Source organism: Podarcis filfolensis (assembly GCF_964270895.1).
Source record: "Podarcis filfolensis genome assembly, chromosome: 5".
Taxonomy (NCBI): Eukaryota; Metazoa; Chordata; class Lepidosauria; order Squamata; family Lacertidae; genus Podarcis; species Podarcis filfolensis.
In genome coordinates this window covers 65,990,546-66,012,651 of record NC_139608.1, presented here as the reverse complement: position 1 = coordinate 66,012,651, position 22,106 = coordinate 65,990,546, and the positions used below count along the sequence as shown (strand labels likewise).

The 22,106-nt window shown below is 42.0% G+C and overlaps 1 protein-coding gene across 27 annotated transcripts in view; it reads left to right on the top strand.

The window, feature by feature from the left end:
* PCDH15 (protocadherin related 15) overlaps positions 1-21,831 on the top strand; it is a 633,377-nt gene extending 611,546 nt beyond the window's left edge. For 22 of the 27 annotated variants that reach the window (XM_083614038.1, XM_083614050.1, XM_083614060.1 and 19 more), the window contains 5 exons: positions 8,686-8,707; positions 10,223-10,261; positions 13,797-13,870; positions 15,004-15,139; positions 21,012-21,831. In XM_083614038.1, coding sequence (XP_083470164.1) covers positions 8,686-8,707; positions 10,223-10,261; positions 13,797-13,870; positions 15,004-15,139; positions 21,012-21,563 — 823 coding nt within the window. In that variant the 3' untranslated portion in view covers positions 21,564-21,831. The remainder of the gene's footprint in view (positions 1-8,685; positions 8,708-10,222; positions 10,262-13,796; positions 13,871-15,003; positions 15,140-21,011) is intronic. The other 5 variants (XM_083614048.1, XM_083614053.1, XM_083614055.1 and 2 more) reach the window with 2 other exon arrangements.
* Positions 21,832-22,106: the final 275 nt, after the last annotated feature.

Genomic DNA, 22,106 nt, shown 5'->3' with positions numbered 1-22,106 from the left:
AAGTCCCTCTCCCCCAATTTCATCAAATCTAATAAAGTAATTTGAATTGTTAATTACAAAAAGAGGGATTTATAAGTGTGTGGGTTTTTTGGTGGGGTAGATTTTGCAGGCATTTGGCTTGAAGTACTCCAAATGAAACCTATTTCTTAAATGATAATTTTATTAAATTGGGTAGCTGGCTCTCTGAATACATGATAAGCTAGAAGAAGAAAAAAGGCTAAAGGCCAAAGTAGATAGAGAAGCTGGAGCTATATAAGCACATATCTGCCATTCTGTGGTAAAAAGCAGAGGGCAGGGAATTATTTGGATCATGGGAATAGCACTGGGGAGATGGAGATTGAACATTTCCCCTCAAAACTGCTTTTAGCTACAGAGTGGGGGGAAGAGAGGTGTCTATACTGCACCAGACTACCTTGCAGAGGAAAGTGGGCTTCAGAAGTGGTTTTTCATAAAATGCAGAGGTCCGTCAACCTGAGCCAGGTGTAAAATAGTGATTGGCAGTGGAAGGGGGCAATTCTCTTAAAACTAAGGAACAAGGTACCCCTGATCACAGACCAGGGATTTGTTTTCAGTATCAAGAATGAGCTCACAGGCCTGCCATACACAAAATCCACTTGGTTTTCCCCCTCAGCTTTCTTCATTTCAGTAGCCTAGTTTTTTTAGAAGAAGAGGGGGAGCATTTTTTTATTGTTGCTAGTCTTGAACAATTAGTGAGTCAGAAACCCTTGGTTATCTACTGAAACTGTCCAAAGTCCTACCTTCTGTCCATCTAGGGCAGGGGTCAGCAGCCTTTTTCAGCTGTGGGCTGGTCCACCATCCCTCAGACCATGTGGTAGGCTGGACTATATTTTGAAAAAAATAATGAATGAATTCCTATGCCCCAAAAATAACCCAGAGATGCATTTTAAATAAAAGGACACATTCTACCCATGTAAAAACATGCTGATTCCTGGACCGTCTGCAGGCCGGATTGAGAAGGCGATTGGGCCGCATCCGGCACATGGGCCTTAGGTTGCCTACCCCTGATCTAGGGCGTAGGGAACAAGGTGACTTCCATCAGAGAAAGTATTGGTTCCCCTCTTCACCACCATAGCAAAAGAGTCTCACTCTGGATATTCTTTCCATGAAAGAAAATGACAGTGGGTGATTTGATCACAGATCTTTGCTGTTGTACCCTGGTTAGGATGTGAGTTCAACTCATCACATCTTTCCTCTTGCCCCTTCAAATCAGAATAATTATATTAAAACTAATATTTAAGAGGAAAGTGTTAATGAACAGTGTCAAAAGAAAGCATGTATTTGGAGTGAACTTTAAAAGCTTAAAGCCAGTTTGTTGCGCTAATATTATCAGTCATGCACAGACAAGTAATTACAAGGGTACTTTAGTTAAAGGTCTAAAAATATGCTGCTTTTCTTCACCGTCTGGCTTTTTCTCCAGTGGCTCTTGGGACAAGTATGGATGGCTCAATCAAAAATTGCTGAAGGTAGATTCTATTTTGTCCCGGAGCCAAGCGCTGCAAACTTCATCACTTGAGTTCTGCTGACACATTAGAAAATGCTTTGTGCTTAATAAAGTCTCCTATTCAAGGTGGAGTTTATTTCAGGTCCAGCGTATGTCATCAGTAGCAATAATAGCCAGCTATGTAGTGAGTACAGTAATCAATTCATTTTCTTTTCTTGCTACAACAGAAGTTTAACATTTTTGAGCACTCTTGAGTATAGCACGTCTTCAGGAACGGCAGAAACTCCTGAAATAAGAGGTTTCTAAGTCTGTAAGTTTCAATTTGCTTCATTCTGTTATTTCAGAATGGCACTGAAATTGAATGAAATGCTGCAGTGCTGCATAACTAGCTAAATTTTCAAGCCTTATCAACATACTGTAACATGCTGCTATACAGTGTTTGAGTTCCTTTAAGTAATGGAAAGTTCAGGGCAGCCTTTAAAGCAGGGGTGAGAAACTTGTGGCCCCCCAAAAGACACATAAGAGCATAAGAGCCCCGCTGGCCCATTTAGTCCGGCATCCCGTTCCCACAGTAGCCAACCAGATGAGTAGGGGAAGCCACCAAGCAGGGCATGAGCAGTACAGAACTCTCCCCACTTACGTTACCCATCAACTGGTATTCAGAAACATACTATCTCCTATACTTCTATACAAGATGGGGCCCTCTTGCTAGTTCCACCACCCTCCTAAAACTTTGGGTTAGAGGGAGTGGCCTAGGAGAGGGCATTACCTGTGGCATCCCCTAAGTTGTAGGACTCCATCCCCATAGAGATGCATCTGACAACTTCATTATACAGTAGTACCTTGGTTTTCGAATGTAATCCGTTCTGGAAGACCGTTTGACTTCCGAAACATTCGAAAACTGAGCTGCGAAGGGCGGACTGCAAATTCAATAGAGAAAATTGGGGGTTGGGGATGGAAGCCGTTTGATTTCTGAGGCGCATTCAAAAACGGAAGCATTTACTTCTGGGTTTTCGGCATTTGAAAACCAAAGTGTTCAACTTCTGAGACATTCGAAAACCAAGATACCACTGTACAGTTTTGGGCAAATGCTGAAGACTCACCTCTTTACTCTGTCACAACCCACCCTGGGACCTTAGGGTGAAGGGTGGGGAATATATTAAGATAGTGGTGATGATATACTGAAGGGGTTTGCTGTCAGATTCCAGTTCACGTCACCTTCATGCTAGTTAGTAGCCAGGGAGGAACTGTTTCCAGAAGCCTCTGTAGGGCTACGGGTTTCCCATTCCTTCTTCTCGTGATCAGTTTGCCTTGATGCAGAGCACGCTGGAAAATTATCATGTTGCTGTATATTAGGAGTAGGAAACCTGGGGCCCTACGGTTGTTATTGGACTGAAACTCCCATAATTCCTAATCATTGTCCATGACAGTTGGAGCTGATGAGACTTGGGAGCTCAACATCATTCACAGGTTCCTCACCTTGGCTGTGTACAAATTAACCCGTTATTAAGAGGGTGCATCAGCAAGCACACAGGCAGAGTTCCTCCCATATTGAAGTCCTTGTGCATAATTTAAAGCAAAAATCAAAATAATCTTCATTTTTACTTTTCATGTTAGACCAGACATTTTTTCCAGCCCTTGTGAAAATGTGTGGATTACATGTACCTGTCTGTGAGCAAGTAAGCCTCATGAAGTTCCAGCAGGCTTGTTGTTGTTGTTTAGTCCGACACTTCGTGGACCATGAGCACGCCAGGCTCACTCCAAGGCAAATGGATATAGGATTGCAGCCTCAGTTACTGTCATTCAGGTTAAACCTGAAGATGGAGCCTTACATCATGTTGAGGTCCTTAAAAACAGTTTCCATGTGCTATGACGTCTGTAGTATGTTTAGATTCCATTACACTTCCTACTTTGAACAATGCTAGTCATGTGGGTTTGAAGGGCTGATATGGGCAGACCAGAGAGGGCACGCGAAATCTATTACTGAAGAATGTATTTTTCAAAGCACTAAATTATTCAGAAACCAAATGGCCATTGCCTTTCAAAATTAGTTTCTGGTGGATCTCATCAAGAGGATAATGAATCTCTAATCATGTGTGACCTTCCATATGCAAGTGGGTCAGCCAGTACACAAGAAGCCTGTTTACAAAGGTTTCTTTAGTTCAGCCAAAGTTTAGACTAATCTCCTGGGTGAAATGAATGCTGTCATTCTAAAGAATGCTTTTTAGGGCCATAAATGGTGTCTTTTTTCCAACATAAATTATCATTTTGTTTGGGGCGGGATGCCATTTGCCTATGTTTCAAGTAGACCCGTAACCACCCCACTTCTTTTCAGGTAGACATAATTAAGGCCACATAGACACCATAAATTTAAAGCAGTGTGATCCCATGAACAGTCATGAGTTTCCCCCAAGAATTCTGGGAACAGTCATTTGTTTTGGGTGCTGAGAGTTGTTAGGAGACCCCTATTTTCCTCCCAGAGTTACAGTTAGAACTCTAAGCATCCCCCCAAAAAAATCGCTGACAGAATTCTTCAGAGGAAAACCTGGTGCTTTAAATGTATGGTGTGGATGTGGCTTCTGGCTGGCCAACTTTTCTTTTCCGCTTGTTTTGAAACCATCCTGGTTTTTTCCTTCCATACTTCCTATTTTAGCATTTCCTGCCATTTGTAAAGGGAAAATCTATGAACTTTTTTGGTGCCTCCAATGTCTTTTAAAACAGGAGGAAAAGAAATTGCACCATGAGGAGATCTCCTACTGCACATATCTGCATCATGTAACATAAAGTGTCTGAAGCCATTGGGAAGACCAGTGTCCTCTGTGCTAGATATCTTGTTAGAAGTTGGCCATTTTTAGCCATGAGGGCCATGCACACCTGAAGTTTGGCGTTTTGAGGCCCCTTGAAAATTCAGTCCAGCTGACACTGCTCTGAGTGGCAAACCATTTTTGAAGCACTGTTTGATCAGAGACCAGAGAGGGACTCTGAAAAACTATATTCTTTTTACAGCAAGGATAGAATGGAACAGATTAAAGAGAAACAAGTGATCCTTCCATGAGCTATTTGAAAAGAGCCTGTGTATTTATCATTTACAGAGATAGGCAGTATCTTTGAAGCTTTAAGTAGTAAAACCTTTATCTCAGGAGCCAAAAGTTGCAAGAAAGCATGTTCTAATTCTACATTCTGTTTACTGCCTTTGATTTTGATCTATCATTTGGGTTTCATACAAGATAACAACTAAAATATGTTTAGAGTAAGGCAAATACACATAGGAATCTATCCATCCAGTAACTGGAGTTGACAAATTGTAACTCCTTTAAATCTGTATCACCAAAAAATTGCAGGACAGTATGCAAACAATTATTCAAATTATGTTTCTTGTATCCAGAAGTGGTGTATATGTACAGCAAGTGTTCTGACATCTGCTGCTGTTTGGACATTATTATATATCATTATTTGTTCTTTGAGATTTAAGAGATTTTTGCTCAGCTACTACTATTCATTGAACATCCAGAAATGATGACAGTTTGCAGGAGATAGGTCTATGGTTTTCCTTCAAGCCACTAGAATTACAATGTAGCTTTCACATTTAGCCAAAACCATAAATGCATTTTCAAGTTTTTTGTCTTCGTAACAATAATGATTAGAAATGTGCCTTACTTTTAAGAAAGAAAGATTGAAAACCAAAGTTGTCAGGAGTCCAAATTACCTAAAAGATCATTGGTTGTACATACTGAGTGCAACTTAAGAGACTGGTAAAAAGTGGCGGCGGGATTTCTAGTAACAACTGCTTGTGTATAAGAAATATTATGTATATTGATTCTTCTCCAGTTTTCCTTTAATACATAGGGCAATAGCATGGCAACCATTGCCAAAACATTTTGAGATCTGTTTTATAAAAATAAGAGAGAAAGAAAAGTATCATTTCAGTTTTATTATGAACAGTTTGCAGGTTATTACATAACTATTATGTAATGTTTTGTTATGAACAGTTTTATTTGACACTATATCATTCAGTGCATATCAGTTCCCCGGCCCTTGATGTTGCTAAACTCCAGCTTCAGTCAGGTCCAGCCAGCCTGCTCAGTGATCAGGGATGATGAGAACTGTAGTCCAACTACATCTGGAGGCCTACAGGTTCCCCATCCCTGAATTAAAGCAATAGTGTTGCTTATTTTGCTTGCAACATTGGATCACAGAAGCGTGTGCTCAGAGACGATTAGCTTCTTCCTTCTAGTGGCAGCTCTTTAAAACGTCCTCTGAAGATTGAACCATCCAGACATGATCATTGAGGCTTGGGAAGCTGTGACCTGGCCAGCAGAAGAAGTATTATTGTCAGTCTCTATGTAAACGTAGAAGTGCTTTTGAGAATTGCCACTTAGGATCTGAGCCATCTTGGTTTTGGAGACAGTGGGTGGAGTTGCACATTCTTTTGCTACCTTGTGCCTTAAAACCCTGACCACAGCCTCTCTTCTGCAAAGTTGCATTTACAGGGAATAACAATGAGGACAAGGAAGTGGGTGGCAAGGTCTTTTCTGCGAACCCGGAACTCCTCACATCTTGGGTTTCAGGTCCATACTGCCATTGTGAGGATATACTGTACCTGAAACCTTAACTGGTGGGTTTTCAGGAGGAAATCAGTAGGTGGGAGAAGGCTTAAGCTGCCCTCCTCCTGCCTGCTGCTTCTCCCTATAAATGATGGCCTCTCAAACAACTCCCCCCCCCAACTTTCAGATCTATGTTTCTGTCAGTCAGGAACGCCAACTGGGGTGGGAGTGGTTGTGTGAAGGTGTGTCTGTGGAACAATGAACAAGGGAAAGTTAAGCTCCCCTGCTGCTCTCTGCCATTTTTGCTCTTCAAGTTTCCTCCTTCCAGTGCCGCTTTGCTAAGAAGCAGCAGGCAGCCAGAGTTTTAACCATGAGGCAGCAATGGAACATGCCATACAAAATATTAAAGCAATACTGCTTAGGTAGACTTTGAAAAGTCATTGATAATCCTAGCGATAAATCTCCATTTTAGATGTTCATTACTTTCCTATCAAATGGACTACAGCATTAATTTACCTCTGATAATCCAATACACAAGCTGAATGCTAATAGAAAAGATTTGCAGATGGTAATATTAAAAATTAAATGTGATCCTCCAGACTCTTCTTTATTTCCCCCCTAGGTGTCATTAAATTGTTTCCCTCATCTGCTGCCTCTCTACTAGTTTAGCCTTAATATAATTGTGAGCATGTCTGCTTCAAGATAAAAAAATGTAAGTCCTAAACAGAACATGAAGAGATCAGTCCAGAGGAACTTAAGTGCTCTTAAAACTGACTAAAACCAGTTGTCCATAAGCATGCAATTAAATGCCTAATCTGGCAATCAATGCACAGTTACTGGGGGGCTGAGTCCCCTTGAATTTAGTGGGATATGTCATGAGAAAATGTTAAGTCTTCAAAACTGCACCCTGGAAATGGATGGTCTCCCTTTGGCAGCTAGATCAAGCATACAACACAGCAGCTGCCCATTTCACCTTCTGCCCTTCTCCTGCCACATCCACTCTGCAGCACATTTTGAATCCGGCTTTCTACAATGGGAAGCATGGGGTGGAACAAAGGTATCAGAAAAAATGGGTAGGGGAAGCCACAGCTACTTGCATTCCAATTGGTAAATCCAATTGTGTTTGTTCCCAAGTAACTGTGTATGGGATCGTTGTCTGCCTACCAAGTCATTTAAAGATTCTTTCTGCATACACACAGAACATTTAAAGCACACACCCCACATCCTAGGAAATGTACTGTACCCCTCACAGATTTACAGTTTCCTGGAACCCTTAACAAACTACAGTTCCCCATTCAGTGGGTTGCAATGTTTCCCTTCTACTGATGGAAGGTGGAATGGGGAAGAAAAGGAATTCCCGATGAAAGACTTCTGTCAACAGAAGCATTGGATGCGACCCAATAGCCAGTGAAGCAACGTGACACTGTTGCTCTCCTGGCTTCTCAACATAGCAGCTGATTGGCACTTCCTAGGAAGGAGAGGGGGAGTGCTTGGTCCATGGTGGCAGAGCCAGTCTGCCACTCCTGCCACCACAAGGCCAGGTTCCTTGCACCTCACCCCCTCCACAGTAACCCACTGTGTTGGGAAGCCAGGAGAGTGATGGTGTCCCACCTGTGCCACCTCAGCAGCCGCTACTGACCTGTAGCTCCACCATCCAAACTCCCAAGCTGCTTTGAAATTTCTCCTGGTTGGCTCCAGCTTGGAGTAGATCCATTGAAATCAGTGGGACCTAATTTAGTCATGACTAACTTGTAGAGTCATTAATGTGCCTACTCTAAGAAAGCTAATTCTGGGTCCAACCCTCCATTGGCTTTAAGCTATTCAGTACTGTGATACATGAGATGCTACCAGGAAACATTTCTGAGGGGCAGATCCTGTTTTTCAGTATGTTCCCTTCCAACCGTAGTTCCGTCTGAACTATGGATTTGATGGAAGATCTTCCTAGATGTGTCTTGACTTTCTGAAGTGACCCTATGAAAGGTTCCAAGGGCAATAGATACAAGGAGAAGGCTTTTGAATATCTGACATGTGGCCAGCAGCTTTTAACTACAAGTAGATGTTCCACCTTTGCTTCTATGCATTCTTAGGTGGGGGGGGGAGAGTTACGCATATCTCCTTGGGAGATCTAGGATTAGGATATGGTACCCGGCCCATGTCAAATGAACCTTGCCTTCCTTGGTCAATTTTGGGTTCTCATTTTTATTATTCTGTTGGCAGTAATAATCAAAAGAAACCCACAGTAACCCAGTACTTAAGAAATTTATGGCCTATTTTCGTACTGTTGCCATCATTATCTATTTCTTTGTATCTTGATCATTATTTCCAATGCATTTGCCCAAGAGCCACCCTCATGTTAATGCCTTTGATGCCCTTTTTAAACAAAGGTGAAACAAAGAAAATGTGATTGCCTCCCACAGTCGTGGGACAAATTAAGCCTCAAGGACTGGGAACCTGAAGCACAGCAAGGAAAAGTCCTCATAAGGATGCAACATAATCTATATGCCATGTTATTTGTTTTAGGGTAGTTCTACAGAATTCAGTGGGATGTACTGTGAGACCCATAATGTTCTATTGAAAAGTCTTTACATTTTGAGGAAAATTATATTGGTAAAATGCATATTTATATTTACAACTTGAATAGCTGGATTAATGTCCTGTTTTTCTTGTGCTTAATTTCAGGCGTGGATATGCACAGCAAGAGGTAAGGCACACCCTATATCTTAGTAAGAAGTTACCATTTACATTTCTTTTCATCAGCATAGCTTGGATAATTTTTGCATTTTATATTATTTGACTCACTGAACATTTAAACTGCATTATCAATGAGAGTTGAGGATCTGCAGAGCTGCAAGTGGAGTCCACTCAGGGATTTCCAAATACAGCACACCTGGCATCTCCTCGGTACCTGTTTTGTGAAATGCCTTTCCAAATTCTGTAATTATATTTCAAAAAAGTAATTTTTGCATGAATGCTTGCCTAGTGTCTGAGCATTAGAAGTTGGAGTGTTTCATGAATAGGGCTTGCACAAGGCATTCTGCATAAGAATATATGAAAGCCTCTCTCCCATTTGTTGTTCAAAACCCAGTTGGACTGGCAGTTGTGAGATAAATGGGCTCAGGGAGCTAGAACCAGAACTTGCCAGAGCAGTGTGCTGGCACCTCTCAGCTGGGCCCCGGAAGTGGGAAGAGAGACCTGACCAGCCTCAGCAAAGTCCCCCTGCACCTCTGGCTTGCAAGGAGACCTTCCTGAGAGCACAAAGATGAAATCCCTTACAGACTCCAGAGAGAGTGTCCTCGCGAGCTGGATGTGCATCTGGGCTTTACTGAGGCTCTTCAGCCCCCCAGCTAACAGCTGATATATGGGAAATCCATATGATATGTGAGCTGGAGTGGCATGGGCAGGGGGTTTGTTAAGTTGCTCAGCTGAGGCATGGAAAGGTGCCCTTTGCCTCAGTTGAGCAGCCTCAACAAACCTCTGGCTGGTGAGAAGACCCTCTTTGGGCTCAGGTGGGTATTCTAAGGGAGGTACATTCTGGCACCTTTTTCGCTAGAAAAAAAGCACTGGCTAGAACTGCTACAATCAACATTTTGCACTTGAGAACAGATTTCCCAGATCAAAACACACATTTAGCTTCAGTTATATATATAGATGACACTGAAGTATGTTAATTGTAACTCTTCCCTCCAGAAATAACTCTTCACGTGAGTTTTGAAGAGGAAATCTGTAAATTATACATGTGGCCCTGTCTGGTCTTTGACCACAATAAAGATTGATTGATTGATTGATTGATTGTTACATGTGGTCACTCTTCAAAACTAACACAAGACAGGTGTTTCGGACTCAGGAATCTGTTCAGAATAAGTATAAATGTCTTGGAAGAAGATGACAATATTGACAACTGTGGGAACCAGTTCCCTAGAGGCCAAGAACATCTATGGCCTGTTGGGACCTTTGCCAAATCACAGGGCAGTGAAGCTGAATTTAATACATGTGGATCTGAAGTGGCTTTGCCCTTTTGCCTTGAGAAAATCCATCATTAGAGTAGAACTAAATTAGCTCTGAGCAATATTTTGGCCATTAGAGTCATAAGCAAAACTACTGTTGTCGTGCTGGTTTAAAGGTTACCTCGTAACCCTTCAACCTCAAAATAAATTACTTGCATTTTCTGTTATATCTTTCTCATCAACCTGTTTCTGTTTCCAATTTTCTTTGTCAGCAACAGCAATTGCTGAGGCCGTCCCTTCTCAGACCAGAGGTACAATTTTCTCACTTTCTTCTAGAACTTTGGGAGCATTCATATAGAATACCTTCTGACACACAATTATACATTTGGCACTTCCTTATTAACACTGAAGGAGAAAACAAGTTTTTAAATCTGTTTTTCAGTGTATTTATCCTGACAAGTTATTTGGCAATACTGTGATATTTTCATGCACCTGAGCCTGCTGACTTCAGTTGTGTGATTTTAAAGTTGACATATTTCTATAGCTTCTCTGCTGTTACTCAAACTGTCCCAAGATCCTTTTTGTCCCAAATAACTCAGTTAACTGCAGTGTTATAAGCTATACTCAAGAAGCTGAATGATAATTACAAGCACCCTTTATGCTCTAATAATCTTAAGAACTTTCATTAGCAGCATGAATGATACCCTCAATTCTTTGTAAAGTATGTTGATAAGTGATTGTGCTTTAGTTATGAAATGCAAGACTTGGTTTAGAGGTTCGGGCCATAGTATCATCCTCCACGTGAGGAAAGCCAGAATTATATCTTGCACAAGGCAATGAAAAACACATAAAAGCAGAAGGAAGAAGGCAGCCCTTGATCTAGTAGTGATTTGCAGAAGACTGGCAAGGATTTTTGACTCTCAATTATTTAACAATGGCAAAAACAAAATGCCTTTCTCACTGCTGGAATAAATATATCCTGGGGATGAACCAGGAGGAAGAATTTTTTGTGTAGAAGGATTCTAGTATTCCAAAAAAAACTTTCTGGCCTAAAATTCTTTAATTTTACATGTATGCCTTTTGCACCAAATTTTGGCTAGTAGACTTTGAGGTTCTAGTAAAAATGCCAACATAGATCCCTCAAGCTTGAAGTTTGCACATCTCGACATACGTGCACTAATGATTCTCACATGCTTGATCCTTCTTTGGGTTTCAAAAGGAGGAAGGACCATGTCTTGAAAGCAAGTGGTGCATGCATCATATGTATTTATGCCAACTCAACAATCCACATGGTGTCAGATTTGCACATCTTCAAGGCTTGATCCTGGGCTCCCCACCCATGAAAAAGATGTTACTTCAATACAGACCCAACTGCTTTTGAACAGAATGAACTAGGATACCAGCCATAGATATTGCCCAGCAGAGCACGTTGTAACAACTCATGGCTATTATAGTGAAACAATAGGGATGTGATTCAGGAGATATTAATGTCATGAGCTATATCAGCCGTTTTCCCCCTGTTGGTATGTCCTTTGGTAATCCATGATGAATGCTTGTTGTTCTTGCTGCAACGTAAGCTGTGCATGATTGACCATAACATCCCTCCAAGCAAGTTTGATAGAGAGTTTTGTTACTGCCTCCCCATATTTAATGTCTCCAACTGCTAAAATTTGTTTCAAAGAAAAACAGTCTACTTCACACTATTTTTATAAGTTTAGTTTCCAAGCTACTTGAAATATGTCTGCTTAGCTCAGGAGTGGGGGACTGGTGGCCCCCCTACTCCTCCAGATGTTGTTGGACTCGAACCCTCATTAGCTGCAGCCAGCATCATTGATGGTCAGGGAGTTATAGTCAAACAACGTCTGACTGCAGATTCTCTTACCCCTGCCTTAGATGCATGTAAAATAATTGCAGTGACTATTCATTGCTAACGATCAATGTTAGAACAAAAAAAAAAAATCCTTCCAGTAGCACCTTAAAGACCAACTAAGTTAGTTCTTGGTATGAGCTTTCATGTGCATGCACACTTCTTCAGATACACTGAAACAGAAGTTGCCAGATCCTTCTATATAGTGAGAAGGTGGGGAGGGGTATTACTCAGAAGGGTGGTGGGAATGGGTGGTTGGCAGATAGCTGTGATGAGCCTGTTGACGACTCTTAACGACTGCAATAGGTCTTACAGGAAAAAGCAAGGGGTGAGAAGGTGAAAAATGGCTTTGTCATGTATAATGAGATAAGAATCCAATGTCTTTGTTCAGACCAGGTCTCTCCATGGTTTTAAGTTTGGTAATGAGTTGCAATTCAGCAGCTTCTCTTTCCAGTCTATTTCTGAAATTCCTTTGTAGTAATACAGCTACTTTGAGATCTTGTATAGAATGTCCTGGGAGATTGAAGTGTTCTCCTACTGGTTTCTCTGTCTTGTGATTCTTGATGTCCGATTTATGTCCGTTTATTCTTTGGCGTAAGGTTTGGCCTGTTTGTCCAATATAGAGAGCTGAGGGACACTGTTGGCATTTGATGGCATATACAATGTTAGACGATGAGCAATGTTAGGATATTTATCATCATAACTTAAAACAAACACTACAGTGAACAGGCACTGTGTTTTACATTGATCTAAGCTTTAGCATGGGACGCGGGTGGCGCTGTGAGTAAAAGCCTCAGTGCCTAGGACTTGCCGATCGAAAGGTCGGCGGTTCAAATCCCCGCGGCGGGGTGCGCTCCCGTTGCTCGGTCCCAGCGCCTGCCAACCTAGCAGTTCGAAAGCACCCCTGGGTGCAAGTAGATAAATAGGGACCGCTTACTGGCGGGAAGGTAAATGGCGTTTCTGTGTGCTGCGCTGGCTCGCCAGATGCAGCTTTGTCATGCTGGCCACGTGACCCGGAAGTGTCTCCGGACAGTGCTGGCCCCCGGCCTCTTAAGTGAGATGGGCGCACAACCCTAGAGTCAGACACGACTGGCCCTTACGGGCAGGGGGACCTTTACCTTTACCTTTTTAAGCTTTAGCATAATTATCACCATGGCGTTTCATTTCATTTCTCTCAGACCTCACTGCTAACTTCCCCCTGCCCTCTTTACACTCCTACCAGAGAACACAGGAGAACACTTCATGCAACTGTTGAAGTGCACTCTGGTTCAGACAAATGCATGTATTCATGACTTACAATGGTTTATCCAAGTACACTATAGTGAATAAAAATAAAGAAATTGTACAATAATTATTTAACAACTGTATGGTAGTTGTGTGATTTATATCGTGGGAATAAGAGTACTGAGAATGAATTCTCTCTCTTTGGCTCAAGAGTATGTTTTTAGCAAGGATATAAAACGAAGTTGGGGGCAAGAAAGCAAAACTTGACATTTATTTTTATTTTTTTTAGAAATATGATACCACATTCAGGATGATCCCATCATGTCAGAGAAAATAGTTTGTAAAGAAAGCACAGTAACAAAATATTGTTCTTTCAGCTTTAGTCAGTTTCTGTCAACTAGATCCTCTTGAAAGTTAAAATAGATGTAGGCATACTCCAAAAATGCATCTGAAGTTCCCATTGCCCTTGCCTCAGCCCCACTGCTGGCTGAGAATTCTGAAGAGCACCACAGAAGAACTTTTTATGTCTCCCACATCTGAGTACTAGCACTAAAGGGAGAAAAACCCCTGGGATTATTATTTGTATTATTATTCCAGTGCCAAAGGTTGAGGATAAAAAGGACCCAGCAACTTTTATCTTTTTGTCTGTGCTCATGCCCTTCTCACACAAGAACTCAGGGCTCTTTAAGATCTATGGGTTTGTGTATTCCTACTGAGCTTTCTTTTTCTCTTTTTCTTGGTATTGTGACAAACAGGAACTTTCTATGGAATCTGGAATTGATCCTGGCCAAGAGTACTATGGGCAAGATTACTACAGTTATGAACATGGGTATTATTCATTCTGCATTTTCTATACCACTTCACAACTTTACATGCCAACCAGAGCAAAAATCGAAAGGAATGCTTTAGGCATGGCCAAGCAGTTTTTACACTAGATTTCTTTACACTAGATTTATTTGTCGCTGCTTCCAAGGACAGGGCCAAGTACAGTATAAAATAGTATTCTAGTCTCCCATTGTGACAAGAGATGGGGGAGAAATTTGATTCAGTTCACCGTTAAAGTCAAATCAGCCTAAGCTGCGTTTTCCAAAACAATATGCTTGGCTGAAACACAACAATACTTTGAAATCTGCACTTCTCTGAATTTTGAAATGTTGTTCTCTGGATAATTAATATGTTCAGTAATGCATATGCAAGGCAAAGTGCATATATTGGTGCAGATAATATAGAAAAACACGTTATATTAGTGGAAATCGCTTCGCAAAATGTATATTAGGTAAGATTGCATACGACAATGTGTATATTAAGAGAAGTTTTAATTAAAGTTTGCCAGTCTGGGCTCCTTCAAGAGAAAGGGCAAAATATAAATTGAATGGATGGATGGATAGATAGATAGATGATAGATAGCTGCTTAATTTTCACGAGAACCTCTTTTTAAAAAAATGCAAACTGATGTGAAAATGAAAAGAACTGAACTTGTAAGTAGAAAAACAGGAAACCAAGAGAAACCAAAATTGACTGATTCATCCATCCTTTGTTGTGACTGACTACAGTAGTGTCAGAGTGATGGCTACATTACCTACACATGTGTATCTTCCGTGGGCTTCATAGCAGTTTTGTTGTGACCCCCCCCCCTGACATTTTCCCCTAGTTCCTCAAAATAGCTGTACAAGAATAAGACTGAGGTAGGAAAACAAAAGGGCAATTTTTTATTTTAAAAAATTGTATGTATATGTGTGTGTGTGTCCCTCTTTCCTCACTGCCACCAGGAAGATACCATATATAAGATACAGTTTGCTATAAAACTATAGGAGGCCAAAGGCATGTGACAAGAGTACTCACTTAAAAAAAAAAAAAGGAGTCAAGCAAGCTCAGGATGAATGCTCTTGCATGTATTTGTGAGTATACACAACCAACATGGATACAAACATAGAAGATGTCTGTACCTGGCTTTTCCCCCAGGTACGAATTGCCTCAATACGGAAGTCGTCGCCGATTGCTGTCTCCTTCTGGAATGTATGATGAGTATGGCGAAGTGGTTGTGGAAAGCGATGGCGGCTACTATTATAGCCCACAGGGACCGACGGCAGAAGCAGATGTAGGTTTATTCATTTATTTATTTTTTCCAGTTCCAAATGTATTGACCTTTTGCAAATATATCAAAGCTCCTAACAGGACATGTGGACATTTGGTAAGCAATTTTTCGGTTCTGACAGGGTCAGCGTCAATTCTGAGGTAAGCGAATGGAAGGACATTTGCACTTTGCATTCACTTCTTCTCCTCCAAAGCCACTTGCCCTTCTAAAAAACTTATCTAGGGTGACTTCCTAATCACTGTGGCATGGAAGTGAAGCTGCTGAGGGAGGTGGCAGCTGCCCCAAGCCAAGCAGATTTCTGTCCAAACACAGCCAAGCAGTGTTCTCCACCCCAGACCGCATTGTGTTACCATCTTCAGTATTTGAATTTTTGTGAATCAAAAATTTGAGTTGTGGGAAAGAGTGATAGCATAGTACAGGGTTTCCCAAATGTGGGTCTCCAGCTGTTTTTGGACTACAACTCCAAGACCAGTGGTCAGGGTAGATGGGAATTATAGTCCAAAAACAGCCCTGCCATAGTAGATATGTTTTAAAATATATCTTACAATTATACGTGGCAGTCTATGCATGGGTGCTGGCTCCTTGGGGCCAAGGCACTTCGGGGGGCCCCCATGTTTTTTGTGAGGGTGCTGGGCCCCCTCAATGTTCAGAGGGCGTTCAGCTCTGTCCCCTGGCTCCTTGCAACGTTGCATGATGTCACGCTTGTGACTTCAGGACATCACGAGAAGTCACACGTGTGATGTCAGGATGTCACGTCAGCCCCCCTCAATCATCTTGAGAAGCTGGTGCTTATGAGAATACAGTGAATCAAGGGTCATAGGTCTCTTATGTTCACCTTCGATATCCCACTTCTCAAGTGGATGACCTAGACCAGGGTGGAGAAAACCTGTGGATTGGTCGTGCCATGACCATTGGCCATGCCACTGGGGCTGATGGGAGTTGGAATCCAACAGCATCTGGAAAGCTACATTTCCCTGGCCCTGATCTAGAGCTCCCTCTGCTGTCACCTGCCTCTGGGATAGTAGACAGATGTAGAGCAGGGGTCAGCAAACATTTTCAACATGGGGCCAGTCCACTGTCCCTCAGACCTTGTGGGGGGCCAGACTATATTTTGGGGGAAAATATGAACAAATTCCTATGCCCCACAAATAACCAAGAGATGCATTTTAAATAAAAGGACACATTCTACTCATTGAAAAACACGCTGATTCCCGGCCCTATTTAGAAGGCGATTGGGCCGGATCCAGCCCCCGGGCCTTAGTTTGCCTACCCATGATATAGAGGATTGAGAGGAAGAAAGTGTACTCTCTGCATCTTCAGAGACATTCCTCCTTGTGGGCACTATAAATCTTGAGACCAATCTTGTAGCATGACCCAAGCCCTAATAATATGTTATCAAGCCTGAGTTGCTGCTGAAAAATAGCAACCTTGTCCTTGGACTCCATCCCACAGAAGTAAACTATGCAAATACTGGTCACCAAAATCATGTCAGCAAGAGCACGTGGTTATTTACTGTACTGCGGCTGGTATTGGTGAATGGTTAGTAAACACACAATCTAGGCAACTCACACGATCTGTTGTGTACATTGCAGCTGCAATCTGGTGACAAGCTGTACAGCATCTGTAATATATGCCTAGAACTGAACTGAAATATCTCAGAAGGCATTTTCCTGAGAAAATGCCTGAAATGTTTCTTTTTTGCAGTATTTTATTCGCACTATTCTTTGGTGGAAGCTGCCATCCCAGCCCCCAGAGGCCTCAGGGGAACTCTAGTTCTGGAGCATTGCAAGGATGCAAAAGGGTGGCCAGGAAAGAAATAAAATACCTTAGGGGGGAAAGGGGGAGTGTCTGTGCCTCTGCCAATAAATATGATAGAGAAATTCAAGAGGCCACTTGTTTAGGGCTCTAGATGGGTCTATATGGCAGAGCAGAGGGGGAAAGAGAGAGAGTTTTAAAACAGTTTCTTTGACATCTATTCATTTTCAGCGCTGCAGCATCATCTAGTGGCTAAAATGATAAAGTGCATTTTATGACAATTGTGGTTTTGAATTATCATATAACTAGTGCATATCTAAAAGCCTTTGGTACAGGCAACAATCAAAAAGGTCTAGTGTAAACATATGCAGAAGATTCAAGTTACCGTGCCATAGAATTGTCTCCTGTCTCCACTGCAAGCTGTGCCGAGATTTCCCTCCTCCCCCCCCCCAAAAAAAGGCTTAGCCTATGACTTTCACAACTACTTTAGTTTCATTGTTCCTTAGATATTACCAGTGGTGATGTTAAAAACAAGTCTAATCCATATACTTATTTTGCTTCCTCCTCTCTCCCTTGCAATTAACTCTTCATTTCTTCCTGCTGCAAAGTATTCTAGGGCACCATGTTTTCAAGCCAGCCAGCTTTCTAAAATTATAACTAAGCTCCATTTCTTATGATTTGCAGAGGACAAGTCCTGGTGCAGTTGTTCCCAGAAGAGCTGTAAGCCTGAGGCCAGGGCCTCCAGTAGCTATTAGTGCAGTAGGTGAAGTGGCGGCTATAAAGGCAGGCCCCAGCCAGGGAAGGAAGAAACTCAAAGCAGTGATGCAGCTGAGCCGAATAGCAGTTAGTGCCCCCAAGCCAGGAACCACCACGGAGGCAACACCATCTCCTTGGAAGAAGGCAAAGATCTTCCCAATGATGCTGCAGAAAGTGAAAGGGAAAGATGCAGATTACGCAGAGCTGGAGGCAGCAGCTCGCCAAGCGGAAGGAGAAGACAGCATGGTCATCAAGGGAAGCTATTTCCAGAAATCGGCCGGTGACGTGATATCGACAAAGAAGGTTGGCCGTGCCCTGAAGCGCACCTCCAAGAAACTCCGGGAGCGTGGTACATCAGAGGAAGTGAGCGAATCGGACTCGAAGTCAGGGATTTCAATCAGCGTCACGGCGGAAAGTGAGTCTGAAGTGAGCGACTACGGCAGGAAGAAAAGGAGAAGGACGTCGTCGTCTTCAAGTGAGTCGTCGTCGTCCGCAAGCAGCACCTCTGCCTCTGATAAAGACTACTTGACAGTGACGCTGGACCAAGACGAAACCACTGAAAGCACAGTGGACTCTGATGAAGAGCGTTCAGATTCGTCCGGGTCCAGTTCAAGTAGTAGCAGCTCTGAAGACGAAACCTCTGATTCTCAGAGCAAAGCGTCCGAAGATACAGAGTCCAAGATGTCATCGTCGTTGCAGAGCTCCGTCAGCAGTGAAGTTACTGCCAGGACAAAAAAAAGCAGGAGCTCCAAGTCCAGTCTCAAGAACCGGTCATCTACAGGAGGAAGTGAATTAGATGACGCCATAGAAGAACTATCAGAAGAAGAAGAAGAAGAGCCACCATCAGCTATAGAAGAGGAGGAGTCAGATGACATTGAAACCTCTAGTAAACAGAGAGGGGGCAGTGAGGACGAAATTGACCTAGAGGAGGACAGTGAGGCAGAGAGAGGTACTACCAAGAGCTCAGCGACTCCAACAGATTCTGAAGATGTCCCCAAAAGGGAGAGGATTCGGAAGAAAGGGCCCACAAGGATCGCAGATATTGCTGAGTCAGAAAATCCCAGTGACTCTACATCTTTTTAGAACACAGGAGGTGGAACAAGAGGTAGACAGTGTGCAGTGAGGTGTGGTTTTGGTTTGCTGTGCTCTCTCTGTGTTGCTTTTTTAGGAGGGAGGGAGCATTATGCAAGTCTCAGACACAGTTTGGGAACCAGCCAGTAGCCAGCATGCCACTCTCTTCCATTAAAAGAAATGTTTTGCAGAAGAGTTAAGGGCTCCTAGCTGAACAGCTTCATGAACTTGAATACACACTAATAGGACTGCACAGGGGCTAAAATAATAAGAATAATTGAAAACAGGGTGGCTTGTCCAGATTACAACAACTTTGACCAACAAAACTTTTATTACTGATTGATTGATGGGTTGATTGATTGATTGATTGATCAGGTTGAGTTCAGACGTGATTCTTGATTTCTCAGCATTTCCTGATCTTTAGTAGAAGGCGAACTCCTGTGAATGGGGTTGTGTTTGAAGTGGTGTGAGCTGCTATGAACATTCTTCCTCTGGTGCTTGTGCTGTGAGATGGTTCATTTACTCAGAAAGCCTGAAGCTGCAGTACTCAAGCAAACAGCCAGCGTGTGTGAATTAGCGGTTTCTTTAAATATTGGGGGAGAGGGGTAGATATGTCTATTTCTACCACTGTGTGATTTGCATTTTCTAAAGATGTCTCTGTGCCTTAGAAATCAAATTGCTTTATATATATATATATAAACCTTTTCACTGAAGAACTATTTGCATAAATTCTATGCCTACCCAAATTCCTTATAGCTAGGTTCGTTATTTAGCATGGAAACTACTTATTAACTAGATAGATTATTTTTCATTAAATTTACATGGTTAGTGCTCAGATTGGGAGGCCAATTATGAAGATAATTAATAATTATATTGAATCTGTTGCAATTATATTTGGCTGGTTTATTCCAAAATTTTGGTTTGTGTAGTGTAATTCGATTAATGTAAACGAGCAAATCCTTACACGCATCGGAATTTCATGCTAGCGAGACATCATGTGGGGATAAGCATGGTTTCATGTGGTATATTCCCCATCCCCTTTAATTGCAACATCCACATGGTTACACTTGCTTCAGAAACTAAGATTGTCAAGCTGTAAAATATCACTGCTTTCGTGCAATGATCCCCTTGAAGCAGAAATGTCAAGTGCTCTTCATGAGCTGATATTACAATACAATATTTCAAGTGATTAATTCTAGGAGGAAGTGATAATGATTTTCCAAATACGTACCCTATTGGCATATTGTACATACCCTGTTGATCTCTAAGGCTAGTTCATCTATTTGCCTGTGTTTATGGTGTGAAAACTTTGGGAGTTTGGTTATGTCTGACAGAGACAGGTATCATGGATATAACTCTATGTAAGTTCAGTATCTGATCATGGAGGTAAGCATATCAAGAGATAAGATGTCATTTGTAATCTATTGCCTCAGCTGAATGTATTTCCGAGAGAACTACGTAAACCTCAGGCTTTCAGAGAGAGTCCCAGGAAAAGTCACCCATATTTTCTGCAGCTTGGGCTCACTGGTTGGCTTATGGGGTCAAACAGATCAGCCTGAAGATGACATCACACCATTTCCTGGGAAGATACCTCAGTGTGTTTCATTTCCCAAGTTTTTCCAATATAGAGAATCCACTCCTGCCAACACTAATAGAAATGCAAAACCAAGCATGTTAACTTGAAAACACCTTCAGTTCATTATACAAATCGTGTCAGGGAACAGAGATTCTAGAGCAGGCTTCCCCAACTCCTAATCTTGTTGGACTGCAACTCCCATCAACCCCACCTAACACGGCCAATATTCAAGCATGATGGGAGTTGTAGTCCAGTGACATCTGGGGGGAACTAGACAAAGGCAGTTCAGAAGTGCTTTGTAATCACTGGCCACCACAGAGATCAAAATCTAGATTCTGCTTGCTTCCTCCCTTCCAGGTCATGAATAAAGCGTTTTCCTGCATGTGTCCAGTGAGAGATGAGAGATGTTTATAGGAATTGTTGCTTCATACATTCCTCCCCCCTCTGTTTTATTATAGATATTAATGTAAATAGCCTCTACTTCATTTCTGAAACAAAAATATCCATACTGAGGCATTCCTTGTTTTAATCTCAATACACAGTGGTTAACAAGTCATTCAGCATATTTTAGTGCAGTTAAATTGATTTTTCTAAAGGAAATTGTTCACTTACCTAATTTTGTTTTCTAGTGGAAGCAATGGAGCTGCCAGTGCTATGCATTTTTAAAAAACTACACTATAAAATAATTGATTTCTCTCTCTCTTTGTCATCACTCAGTGGGCGAGGAAAAAAAGGATCAAGCTGGTTGTTGATCCCGAGTATGAGACCAGCTCCACTGGAGAGGACAGTGCCCCAGAAAGCCAGAGGAATCGTCTCAGCAACCCCAACATTCAAACCAATATCAACGGGAACATCTACATTGCCCAAAATGGCTCGGTTATCCGAACCCGGCGCAGTTGCCTCTCAAACAATTTAAAGGTCACATCCCCTGTGAGGCTGGGGAAACATTTCAAGAAACTTGATAAGTTGGCAGTGACACACGAGGAGAACGTCCCACTCAACACGTTTTCAACGGGGGCATCATCTAGTGACAAACTGAACACAAGACCGTGTAGTGTTTCCTTTGCATCCTCCGCTCTAGACGCTGATAACACAGGAACAAAGTCAGGGGGCAACAGGTTGAAAAGCACAGAAGAGCAGGAGTCCATTGTTGACAATGAGGATGTCAAGGAGCCTTTGGAATTACCCAGCGATCACACGCAGTCAGACGACGACGAACTGTGGATGGGTCCGTGGAACAACCTTCACATACCAATGACAAAACTGTGACCTCTCTTTTTCATTTTAATTTTTACTCCCATTTATAACAAAAAGTAGGCTTTTTATCGTCACCGAGGAAAACCGTATGAGCTTTGTTATCGTGCACATAAGTTGTATACTTTGAACAAAATGCTTTAAAGTAAAAAGGGGGTGGGGTGGGGAGAAATCCAGAGAATTTGCACTCACATTTGTACCAATTAATTGTTCTTCCCAACAACTCTTTTTGACAGGCTCCGAATTCACTGAACAAATATCATTAAAATGGACTAGTCTTGTTGGCTCTGGAGTTATTGTTTAATAATCATCAAACCACTACTTAAATGCACAGAAATTGATTGATCAAGTTGATTGTAGCTGAGAAGGCAACCATCACACACTTGTTTGATGTGTCGGTAAAGCACATAGAAGTTTTAACCACCGGTCACTGCTGTTTCAGATTTTACCCTGCTGATAATCCTACACCCCTGATCTAAATTATTTTTAGGCTGTGAATTGGCCACTCATGGATGATAAATTCAGTGATTATACACTGCATAAAGGTGGCCTGTGTTG